The sequence below is a fragment of the Astyanax mexicanus genome, unplaced genomic scaffold (assembly GCF_023375975.1).
Source record: "Astyanax mexicanus isolate ESR-SI-001 unplaced genomic scaffold, AstMex3_surface scaffold_41, whole genome shotgun sequence".
NCBI lineage: Eukaryota > Metazoa > Chordata > Actinopteri > Characiformes > Acestrorhamphidae > Astyanax > Astyanax mexicanus.
In genome coordinates this window covers 232,241-245,000 of record NW_026040051.1, presented here as the reverse complement: position 1 = coordinate 245,000, position 12,760 = coordinate 232,241, and the positions used below count along the sequence as shown (strand labels likewise).

General features: G+C 43.7%; 1 protein-coding gene across 1 annotated transcript in view; it reads right to left on the bottom strand.

Annotated features, from left to right (window-relative positions):
- LOC103038855 (protein kinase C-binding protein NELL1) overlaps positions 1-12,760 on the bottom strand; it is a gene marked incomplete at its 5' end in the record, with an annotated part of 349,348 nt that overhangs the window by 121,680 nt on the left and 214,908 nt on the right. The window contains one exon of the mRNA XM_049473634.1: positions 8,637-8,762. Within this exon, the coding sequence (XP_049329591.1) occupies positions 8,637-8,762 (126 nt within the window). The remainder of the gene's footprint in view (positions 1-8,636; positions 8,763-12,760) is intronic.

The following is a 12,760-nucleotide window of genomic DNA, read 5'->3' as shown; positions in this document are numbered from 1 at the left end:
ATTAGTCAGCAGGTAAAGTCAGATTTTAGAGCTGATGCAGAAAAAACGTTAACAATTCAATCAGGAATTAAGCTCTATTATAGCTCTAGCAAAGTTTTACAACAACAGTTAAAGATGTTGCAGAGGGGAAGAGGGGAGGAAGATTAATCAATCAATCAATCAACCTTTATTTTGACTCGGATGTACATTGAGGGCAACCCTCATTTTCAATGTAGCCGAGCATTTACAGAAACAGGGATTGACATAACAGAGAAAGTAATAGCTAAATTTAATTATTGTAGGACAGCAGTAAATTAAATAAAAAAAAAATAGAAAAAAAAATAAAAATAGAATTAGACTAAAATAGAAAAAATAAAATGAATGATTAAAATAAAGTATGGTTTAATTGATAAAAAAATTATGATCAAAAAAAAGTAAGACTAATACAACAAAAATGAGTTAAAATTAGCTAAAACTAACTTTTACATAATACAATAAAAATACAAATAAATAAATGAACTAAACAAAATAAAAGCAATAATAATAATAAAAATAATAGTAATAACAATAAAAGAAAATCAACAAAAGCATTAATACAAAACTATTAAAAAAATAAATAATAATAATAATAATAATAATAATAATAATAATAATAGGTACAGGCTGTCTGAAGGTGGTTAGATATTAAATGTTTAATTAAGAGAGGGAGGAAGAGTGAGAGGGAGGAAGAGTGAGAGGGAGGAAGAGTGAGAGGGAGGAAGAGTGAGAGGGAGAATGAGTGAAAGAGAGGAAGAGTGAGAGGGAGGAAGAGTGAGAGGAAGGAAGAGTGAGAGGGAGGAAGAGTGAGAGGGAGAATGAGTGAAAGAGAGGAAGAGTGAGAGGGAGGAAGAGTGAGAGGGAGGAAGAGTGAAAGAGAGGAAGAGTGAGAGGGAGGATGAGTGAGAGGAAGGAAGAGTGAGAGGGAGGATGAGTGAAAGAGAGGATGAGTGAAAGAGAGGAAGAGTGAGAGGGAGGAAGAGTGAGAGGGAGGAAGAGTGAGAGGGAGGATGAGTGAGAGGGAGGAAGAGTGAGAGGGAGGATGAGTGAGAGGGAGGAAGAGTGAGAGGGAGGAAGAGTGAGAGGAAGGAAGAGTGAGAGGGAGGAAGAGTGAGAGAGAGGAAGAGTGAGAGTGAGGAAGAGTGAGAGGAAGGAAGAGTGAGAGGGAGGATGAGTGAGAGGGAGGAAGAGTGAGAGGGAGGAAGAGTGAGAGGAAGGAAGAGTGAGAGGGAGGAAGAGTGAGAGGAAGGAAGAGTGAGAGGGAGGATGAGTGAGAGGGAGGATGAGTGAGAGGGAGGAAGAGTGAGAGGAAGGAAGAGTGAGAGGGAGGATGAGTGAGAGGGAGGAAGAGTGAGAGGGAGGAAGAGTGAAAGAGAGGATGAGTGAGAGGAAGGAAGAGTGAGAGGGAGGAAGAGTGAGAGGGAGAATGAGTGAAAGAGAGGAAGAGTGAGAGGGAGGAAGAGTGAGAGGGAGGAAGAGTGAAAGAGAGGAAGAGTGAGAGGGAGGATGAGTGAGAGGAAGGAAGAGTGAGAGAGAGGAAGAGTGAGAGGGAGGAAGAGTGAGAGGGAGGATTAGTGAGAGGGAGGAAGAGTGAGAGGGAGGATGAGTGAGAGGGAGGAAGAGTGAGAGGGAGGAAGAGTGAGAGGAAGGAAGAGTGAGAGGGAGGAAGAGTGAGAGAGAGGAAGAGTGAGAAGGAGGAAGAGTGAGAGGAAGGAAGAGTGAGAGGGAGGATGAGTGAGAGGGAGGAAGAGTGAGAGGGAGGAAGAGTGAGAGGAAGGAAGAGTGAGAGGGAGGATGAGTGAGAGGGAGGATGAGTGAGAGGGAGGAAGAGTGAGAGGGAGGAAGAGTGAAAGAGAGGATGAGTGAGAGGAAGGAAGAGTGAGAGGGAGGATGAGTGAGAGGGAGGATGAGTGAGAAGGAGGAAGAGTGAGAGGGAGGATGAGTGAGAGGGAGGAAGAGTGAGAGGGAGGAAGAGTGAGAGGGAGGAAGAGTGAGAGGGAGGATGAGTAAAAGAGAGGAAGAGTGAGAGGGAGGATGAGTGAGAGGGAGGATGAGTGAAAGAGAGGAAGAGTGAGAGGGAGGAAGAGTGAGAGGGAGGATGAGTGAAAGAGAGGACGAGTGAAAGAGAGGAAGAGTGAGAGGGAGGAAGAGTGAGAGGAAGGAAGAGTGAGAGGGAGGATGAGTGAAAGAGAGGATGAGTGAAAGAGAGGAAGAGTGAGAGGGAGGAAGAGTGAGAGGGAGGAATGAGGGGAGAGAGCTGACAGTGTGAGAGGGAGAGGAAAAGGGGGAATGAGGGGAGAGAGCTGACAGTGTGAGAGGGAGAGGAAGAGGGGGAATGAGGGGAGAGAGCTGACAGTGTGAGAGGGAGAGGAAGAGGGGGAATGAGGGGAGAGAGCTGACAGTGTGAGAGGGAGAGGAAGAGGAAGAGGGGGAATGAGGGGAGAGAGCTGACAGTGTGAGAGGAAGAGGAAGAGGGGGAATGAGGGGAGAGAGCTGACAGTGTGAGAGGGAGAGGAAGAGGGGGAATGAGGGGAGAGAGCTGACAGTGTGAGAGGAAGAGGAAGAGGGGGAATGAGGGGAGAGAGCTGACAGTGTGAGAGGGAGAGGAAGAGGGGGAATGAGGGGAGAGAGCTGACAGTGTGAGAGGGAGAGGAAGAGGGGGAATGAGGGGAGAGAGCTGACAGTGTGAGAGGAACAGGAAGAGGAAGAGGGGGAATGAGGGGAGAGAGCTGACAGTGTGAGAGGAACAGGAAGAGGAAGAGAGGGAAGGAGGGGAGAGAGCTGACAGTGTGAGAGGGAGAGGAACAGGGGGAATGAGGGGAGAGAGCTGACAGTGTGAGAGGGAGAGGAAGAGGGGGAATGAGGGGAGAGAGCTGACAGTGTGAGAGGGAGAGGAAGAGGAAGAGGGGGAATGAGGGGAGAGAGCTGACAGTGTGAGAGGAAGAGGGGGAATGAGGGGAGAGAGCTGACAGTGTGAGAGGAAGAGGAAGAGGGGGAATGAGGGGAGAGAGCTGACAGTGTGAGAGGGAGAGGAAGAGGGGGAATGAGGGGAGAGAGCTGACAGTGTGAGAGGGAGAGGAAGAGGAAGAGGGGGAATGAGAGGAGAGAGCTGACAGTGTGAGAGGGAGAGGAAGAGGGGGAATGAGGGGAGAGAGCTGACAGTGTGAGAGGGAGAGGAAGAGGAAGAGGGGGAATGAGGGGAGAGAGCTGACAGTGTGAGAGGGAGAGGAAGAGGGGGAATGAGGGGAGAGAGCTGACAGTGTGAGAGGGAGAGGAAGAGGAAGAGGGGGAATGAGGGGAGAGAGCTGACAGTGTGAGAGGAAGAGGGGGAATGAGGGGAGAGAGCTGACAGTGTGAGAGGAAGAGGAAGAGGGGGAATGAGGGGAGAGAGCTGACAGTGTGAGAGGGAGAGGAAGAGGGGGAATGAGGGGAGAGAGCTGACAGTGTGAGAGGGAGAGGAAGAGGGGGAATGAGGGGAGAGAGCTGACAGTGTGAGAGGAAGAGGAAGAGGGGGAATGAGGGGAGAGAGCTGACAGTGTGAGAGGGAGAGGAAGAGGAAGAGGGGGAATGAGGGGAGAGAGCTGACAGTGTGAGAGGAAGAGGAAGAGGGGGAATGAGGGGAGAGAGCTGACAGTGTGAGAGGGAGAGGAAGAGGAAGAGGGGGAATGAGGGGAGAGAGCTGACAGTGTGAGAGGGAGAGGAAGAGGAAGAGGGGGAATGAGGGGAGAGAGCTGACAGTGTGAGAGGGAGAGGAAGAGGAAGAGGGGGAATGAGAGGAGAGAGCTGACAGTGTGAGAGGGAGAGGAAGAGGGGGAATGAGGGGAGAGAGCTGACAGTGTGAGAGGGAGAGGAAGAGGAAGAGGGGGAATGAGAGGAGAGAGCTGACAGTGTGAGAGGGAGAGGAAGAGGGGGAATGAGGGGAGAGAGCTGACAGTGTGAGAGGGAGAGGAAGAGGAAGAGGGGGAATGAGGGGAGAGAGCTGACAGTGTGAGAGGAAGAGGGGGAATGAGGGGAGAGAGCTGACAGTGTGAGAGGAAGAGGAAGAGGGGGAATGAGGGGAGAGAGCTGACAGTGTGAGAGGGAGAGGAAGAGGGGGAATGAGGGGAGAGAGCTGACACTGTGAGAGGAAGAGGGGGAATGAGGGGAGAGAGCTGACAGTGTGAGAGGCTGTACAGAGCTTCAGAGGTTTTACTGTCGTCTCTGTCGTCCGGACATTCAGACTGTGAATATATCAGCTGTGCGTATGTTACACTGAATTGTTTGATGAGAAATAAAAAGGAAATTACAGCAGCATCTGTGTGTATCTGCAAATATGTCTGTGTATGTGACCAATCCAAAGAATTTTCTACAATTTGAATTATTTAGGTATTATGGCAAAGCTTAGTAAAGATAAGAGAGTTTTTCAACAGTGTGTAGGTGGACAGAAATCTGGTGATATGAATGAAGTGTGTGTAAATGTTTGATTTTGATAATGCTGTAAGTAATTTTGGTTACAGTGCTTCATTTTGTAGGAGATATGGGGTATTTTGCAGTTTGGGTGGTGCGTGGTTTTGTGAATTGTGTTAAGTAAAAACAGAATAGAATAGAAAAAAGTAAGTAGGTGGCTTTAATGTTTCGGCTGATCAATGTATCTTACTGCATACTGTATTTAAAAGTTTAAAACATCCTATTTGCCTATTTGCAATCACCTTAATGACCTTAATTAAACAAAAGCTTTGTTGATGAACAACACATATTTACACATTAGAAATTACAGTTTACCTTCAGACTGAATTACACTGACTAGCTTTCCTCAGAATGGGAAAATACAGCCTGCAGAATCAGTTTAAATGCATAAGTGATTCCCTGATTTCACAGAGCAATCATTATAATCAGCCCCTTTGCTGTTAATTATACTTTTTGAGTGTGAATGCTGAGAAGAATAGAGTTTAAAGTAAGAGCATGCTTCTTCTTCACACCCAGTGCTAATGAGGCTCTATAGTTCCTCCAGTGAATACCAGCACAGATTAAATCTGTGTGTTTAAGGGTATAAACAGCATTAAGCTCACGTATCCTGACCTACACCTGAGGCTTAACTACATAATTAAATTACTGTAATCAGGAATGTGTGTTTATGCACTGAAGACAGAATATTAAAGGTAGTATTTGCCAGAAAAAAATGAAATGGGCACAATTTTGTCCTTTAAATGTACTTTACAACCACATGCCCCAAGTGCCGGCAATATGACCACAGTGACATCTTATTAAAAGTGCCTCGCATGTTTTACGCACCTATACCTAGAAGCAAAAAGTACTAACAGCTATAAGAAAAATATATAAAACATTTTTGCCCTAGATAAAATCCCAGAAACCTTTCATTCTTACATTTTAAATCACTACTGTACAGAGAAAAACATAAATCTCTACAATTCTGGATAAATACTTACATTTACTTAAACACTTCTTATACTGATTTCCATTTTAAATTAAGAGCATTTTTGCTTCCCCTGTGAAGTCACCATTGTGCAGATGCATGTTTTTTCACTACACAGCATCCGGACGTATAAGTCTGCAATGTGCTGTTCTCTTATCCGGCAGCAGATAAGTCAAAAGTCCACCTCTTTGTCAACCGCAGCCAATCAGTGCAGCACCACTAGGCAGAATCACCTGTACTGGTCACCATCACAATGTGAGTGATAAGGGAAGAGAGCGCCACCTACTGTACTCTCTCACACGCTGATGAAGAAACAAAATGACCTACTATATACTTTCTCAGACTCCAGCTGCTGATGGAGAAGCAGCATGACCTACTGTACTCTCTCTCTCTCTCTCTCTCTCTCAGACTCCAGCTGCTGATGGAGATACAGCATGACCTACTGTACTCTCTCTCTCTCTCTCTCTCTCAGACTCCAGCTGCTGATGGAGATACAGCATGACCTACTGTACTCTCTCTCTCTCTCTCTCTCTCTCTCTCAGACTCCGGCCGCTGATGGAGAAACAGCATGACCTACTGTACTCTCTCTCTCTCTCTCTCAGACTCCAGCTGCTGATGGAGATACAGCATCACCTACTGTACTCTCTCTCTCTCTCTCTGACTCCAGCTGCTGATGGAGATACAGCATGACCTACTGTACTCTCTCTCTCTCTCTCTCAGACTCCAGCTGCTGATGGAGAAACAGCATGAACTACTGTACTCTCTCTCAGACTGTGGTGTAGTCAGCTCATTTTGGAACAAAAAAAACAAGTTACAGTAGTTATGGTGTCAGATTGCCTGCATATGGGTGTCTTATCTTTATATGAATTAAGATTTAATGCTATAATTATGCAAATGATAAATCACTTAATGTAATAACACATTTGAGGATGCTGGGGACTCGTTTCAAGAGGCAGGAGATTTCACAGTGTGGGTTAAACACACTGCTGGCAGTCCTCAGGGTAGAGCACCAGTGTGTGATATATTAACAGAAACCCCCGGGACCATGTTCCACACCAAGGACATTATTACCATACACCGAGTTGTTCACAGATATGATAAAAATATAATTTTGACACCTTTGCATACAGAACAGACATTTTATAAAATACTATTCACAGAACAGTCTGTACGTCAATAGAGCTGATCTTGTGAAGTGGGTCAGCAGCCTTCAGGTGTTCAAAGCTCTTCCATCTCCAAGGTCACTAACGTTTGGGGACCCCCAGAAGGTTTACATTACGGCGTATCGCAAGTCCCAGCACACCTGCCTCAGGTATTTAGTTCTGGATGGCTTGGTTGAGGGGGGCTGGGAGCTGGCACAGGGCCAGTCAGGGTGGTCCCTGCAGACAGGGTTGGGAGATACTAGTGAAGAGAGCCATTAGACCAAGAAATGTCAGGTCATGTCAGGTCTCGCTTATTTCTTTCACCCCCGCCTTTGGTTTGACCCGTCCTTAATGTTCACACTGACACATGCTTTAATGCAGCTGTACTGTACTGATACAAACCAAGTAAAACACTCACAGAGAGTGTTCAAGTCCAGCTATGTACCATTTACATCTCAGATTTTCCTAAATGGTCAATGCAAATAACAGTCAGTATTTTCATAATGAAATGTCAATGCACTGTTCCAAATTATTATGCACAACAGAGTTTCAAAACATTTTATAGGTTGTAAAAAACTGCAAATGGTCATTTTTAATTTTCAGCATTAAGTGGACACATTGACTAAAATCAAAAGCTACTACAAGCAAAATCATCCTAACAGGCCAACTTACATGTTAACATAGGAACCATTCTTTGATATCACCTTCACAATTCTTGCATCTATTGAACTTGTAAGGTTTTGGAGAGTTTCTGCTTGAATTTCTTAACATGATGAATAGCTGTGAATATGTGTGAACTGCCTCCCACCTTCACAGATCTTTAGCTTGATGATACTCCAAGGGTTCTCTACAAGGCTACCATGAGTGTCTCTCCTTCTATACCAATAAAAGGAGAGCCAATCACACAGAGGTATTTTGTGCAGCATGAGATGGTGCATTTTGATGGATGAAGATGATTTTGCTCTGGAAGGCACGGTTCTTCTTTTTGTACCATGGAAGAAATGGTCAGTCAGAAACTCTATATGCTTTGCTGAGGTCATTTTACCCTATAGGGGTTACCAGCTCTCTCTCCACGATTCCAGCACAAAACATGACTCCGCCCCCTCCTTGCTGATGTAGCAGCCATGTTGGGACATGATGTCACATTCACCAACCATCCACTACTCCACCCATCTGGACCATCCAGGGTTAGACGACACTCATCAGTAAATAAGACTGTTTGGAAATTAGTCTTCAGGTATGCACTTGGGGCTTTGTAGCAATTTCTCACCAAGAGGTACACTCCCAAAAAGTAGCCTCATACAAGCTTTGGAGGGTGGGGAAAGGAGCTGTATGTTCTCTTGTGACAAGACTCAGTGTCTAATCAGACTACACCTTAATAATCTACCTGGGAGATGGACTTTACATCCTTTAATTTTCTCAAAAATCGTCAGTGTGTGTTATAATCTGTTGCACATTATGTATGAAGTCAGGTATTAAGGAGCAGTAAAGCCACTCTGCTGAAGTAGTGTTATAAGGGTGAGTTTACAGTGAAGATTGTCCAGCACTAAGGCTGGGTGTAGCAGCATTAGCATTAGCTGCTATCCACAGTGCTAGCTCTTTCTCCGTTCAGAGGCAAGTATATTGGACTGTAGTCTGTATGTTTAACGTGTTAAATCAAGCTACATTAGCTGATATTACCCTGGGTTACCAGAACCCTCTGAGTTCCTCAGTGTAGCGCTGTCGGATGGCATTTAGGTCCTGCTAGTGCAGCGGTTAGCAGCTAATGCTAATGCTGCTGCACCAAGCCTTAGTGCTGAGGACACTTCACTGAAAACTCACTCTTAGAAAAAATAATGGAAATCTGTGTAGATTAACATTTAACTCTTTAAACTTTAAAACAAAATGTTTTATTGTTTATTAAGGTGCATCCTTATTAGTGTCACTTAATGTGCCTTACAATCCAGTGCACCTTATAGTTCGAAAAATACACTAACCTAAAATATAAAAAAGTGTGTGTGTGCGTGTGTGTGCGCGCGTGTGTGCGTGTGTGTGCGTGTGTGTGTGTGTGTGTGTATTTGACCTACCTGTGCAAGAGAAGTCATCCACTCTGGTGAATCCTGGCAGGCAGTCACAGCGGTGCCCACCCGGCAGGTTCACACACACTGTGTTGGTCTGGCAGTAATGCATCTGTGTGGAACACTCATCTATATCTGCAAACACAAAACAACACACACCTCAAATTAACACACACTTCAAATTAACACACACCTCAAATTAACACACACTTCAAAACAACACACACCTCAAATTAACACACACTTCAAATTAACACACACTTCAAATTAACACACACCTCATACTCATACATATAGGTATAGTACACATACAGTAGATTGTTATTTACACAGATCAGCCTTAATATTAAAATAATGCCCAGCCGAACTAAATAACACTGTGGATCTGCTTCCAAAGCCACCTATAAAGGGGGTGGATGTACACAGTATATTCAAAATATTATGACCACCTACTTGTTTCTACACCCATTATCCATTTCCTCAGCTCCACTGATCATACAGGACACTCTGTAGTTGTATAATAATTACAGACTGTAGTTCTGTATCTGATTCTGTGCAAACTTTCTTATTCTCCTCCTTTCTCCCAGTTTTTCAATACTCAGAACCCCACAGGAGAGAAAAGCACCACAGAGCAGATCTTATTATTATTATTATTATTATTATTATTATTATTATTATTATTATTATTATTATTATTTGGGTGGGTGGTTTATTCTCAGCACTGCAGTGATTAGCACTGATTAGCATGGTGGTGGTGTATGAGGTGTTAGTGTGTGTTGAGCTGGTACAGTGAGTGGATCAGATGCAGCAGTGATTAGCACTGATTAGCATGGTGGTGGTGTATGAGGTGTTAGTGTGTGTTGAGCTGGTACAGTGAGTGGATCAGATGCAGCAGTGATTAGCACTGATTAGCATGGTGGTGGTGTATGAGGTGTTAGTGTGTGTTGAGCTGGTACAGTGAGTGGATCAGATGCAGCAGTGATTAGCACTGATTAGCATGGTGGTGGTGTATGAGGTGTTAGTGAGTGTTGAGCTGGTGGTACAGTGAGTGGATCAGATACAGCAGTGATTAGCACTGATTAGCATGGTGGTGGTGTATGAGGTGTTAGTGTGTGTTGAGCTGGTACAGTGAGTGGATCAGATACAGCAGTGATTAGCACTGATTAGCATGGTGGTGGTGTATGAGGTGTTAGTGTGTGTTGAGCTGGTACAGTGAGTGGATCAGATGCAGCAGTGATTAGCACTGATTAGCATGGTGGTGGTGTATGAGGTGTTAGTGTGTGTTGAGCTGGTACAGTGAGTGGATCAGATGCAGCAGTGATTAGCACTGATTAGCATGGTGGTGGTGTATGAGGTGTTAGTGAGTGTTGAGCTGGTGGTACAGTGAGTGGATCAGATACAGCAGTGATTAGCACTGATTAGCATGGTGGTGGTGTATGAGGTGTTAGTGTGTGTTGAGCTGGTACAGTGAGTGGATCAGATACAGCAGTGATTAGCATGGTGGTGGTGTATGAGGTGTTAGTGTGTGTTGAGCTGGTACAGTGAGTGGATCAGATACAGCAGTGATTAGCATGGTGGTGGTGTATGAGGTGTTAGTGTGTGTTGAGCTGGTACAGTGAGTGGATCAGATACAGCAGTGATTAGCAGTGATTAGCATGGTGGTGGTGTATGAGGTGTTAGTGTGTGTTGAGCTGGTGGTACAGTGAGTGGATCAGATACAGCAGTGATTAGCATGGTGGTGGTGTATGGGGTGTTAGTGTGTGTTGAGCTGGTACAGTGAGTGGATCAGATACAGCAGTGATTAGCACTGATTAGCATGGTGGTGGTGTATGAGGTGTTAGTGTGTGTTGAGCTGGTACAGTGAGTGGATCAGATACAGCAGTGATTAGCAGTGATTAGCATGGTGGTGGTGTATGAGGTGTTAGTGAGTGTTGAGCTGGTGGTACAGTGAGTGGATCAGATACAGCAGTGATTAGCACTGATTAGCATGGTGGTGGTGTATGAGGTGTTAGTGTGTGTTGAGCTGGTACAGTGAGTGGATCAGATACAGCAGTGATTAGCAGTGATTAGCATGGTGGTGGTGTATGAGGTGTTAGTGAGTGTTGAGCTGGTGGTACAGTGAGTGGATCAGATACAGCAGTGATTAGCATGGTGGTGGTGTATGAGGTGTTAGTGAGTGTTGAGCTGGTACAGTGAGTGGATCAGATACAGCAGTGATTAGCAGTGATTAGCATGGTGGTGGTGTATGAGGTGTTAGTGAGTGTTGAGCTGGTGGTACAGTGAGTGGATCAGATACAGCAGTGATTAGCATGGTGGTGGTGTATGAGGTGTTAGTGAGTGTTGAGCTGGTACAGTGAGTGGATCAGATACAGCAGTGATTAGCAGTGATTAGCATGGTGGTGGTGTATGAGGTGTTAGTGTGTGTTGAGCTGGTACAGTGAGTGGATCAGATACAGCAGTGATTAGCACTGATTAGCATGGTGGTGGTGTATGAGGTGTTAGTGTGTGTTGAGCTGGTGGTACAGTGAGTGGATCAGATACAGCAGTGATTAGCACTGATTAGCATGGTGGTGGTGTATGAGGGGTTAGTGAGTGTTGTAGTGTGTGCTGGTACAGTAAGTGGATCAGATGCAGCAGTGCTGCTGGAGTTTTTAAACACCTAGGCAGGTGACTAGGGGGTGTTTCTGGAATGCAGTGGTCAGTATCTAACAAAAGTGCTGAAATGAAGGAGAACAGTATTGAACAGAGGAGTATACATAGAGTAAAGACAGAAAGTGTTGGCACATATTTCTTCTAGAAAACTATTGCATTTACACATTTTTTGTTATATGCATATTTATTTTTATGTTTATTTCAAAGATACAATTTCACACAAAACCTAAAAATTAATGGCACTTTTTCCAAACTGTAAGTAAAGAACTCTGTTTCAAGCATGTGAGTCTTGTTTAAACTCTAGTTAAAACCTGTGGCAGGTAACAGGTATGAGCAATATAAAAATCAGAGAAAAAGGAGAGTCGTTTACTCTGAGTTTGCTGTGATGCTACTTGGCAATGCTGCTTGAAAAGAAGTGGTGTATCAGAGGAAGCATGTGCTACTCTTTACCCTACTGGTGTGTTGGGGCATCACTAATGATAGGAGGAGTCCTAGTGAGTGGGTTGGTTAATTGGCCGTGTAAATTGGGTAGAAAATGGGAAAAATTAGAAATACAATTATATATATATATATATATATATATATATAAAGAAGCTTGTTGATGGTTACAGAAAGTGATTAATTTATTTCATTTGTCAGGACAATTTTTGGAGTTTTGTTTATAATTTTATAACTTGTTTTTTTAGTTGTTGTTTTAAAAAGACAAATGAAATAAACACATTCATAATAAAACGTGTGTAATTGCAATGATATTCTGAGAGAATCACTTTCAGCCATGGTTGAAAGTTAAAGGATTTGCTGCTAATCTTAAGCTGTCTGTACACTACACGACTCTAACAGACTGAAGTCTCTCACTCTCTCACATCTAAGGACTCTTTTTACTCACAGGCTAAGACTGAGGATCACTAAATACAAGACTGCAACTGGACTCTTTCTGAGATTATTTCCCATCATGCTTCTGGTGGAGTTTACATACAATACATTTTACATAGTAAGTTACAAATAATGTTTATATTATCAATACTGTGATTTATCAGATACTCACAATATTTGTCCCCATATTTGTGCTTCATTACCCTTTTTTTGCTACAACCTTGTATTGTATACACTTGTTTTAGATAGAATTAATGCAATAAATAACAATAATTCTTGGAAAATGTGTATTTATTAAACTTGTCTATCAAAAATAACACTGCACAATAAGACAAAGTAGTGCAAAATAAAATAACTATAAATATAATGACTTTAAAGTGCTGGCTGTGTTTAAAATACTGTTTAATAATAAAGTAAGAACAATATAAACAGTGAAATACATTCTTGCCTTGCGGCTTCCTGTAGCTCTTCTCCTATTGGTTGCTGACATTGTTCACGTCACTATTTGCGCAAGTCGAGTCTGAAGACTTGTGATAATATTAAACACAGTTGATTTTATAAGAGCGCCAGGACGCGAACCCGACTGACTAAAACTTTGTCGTAACCAC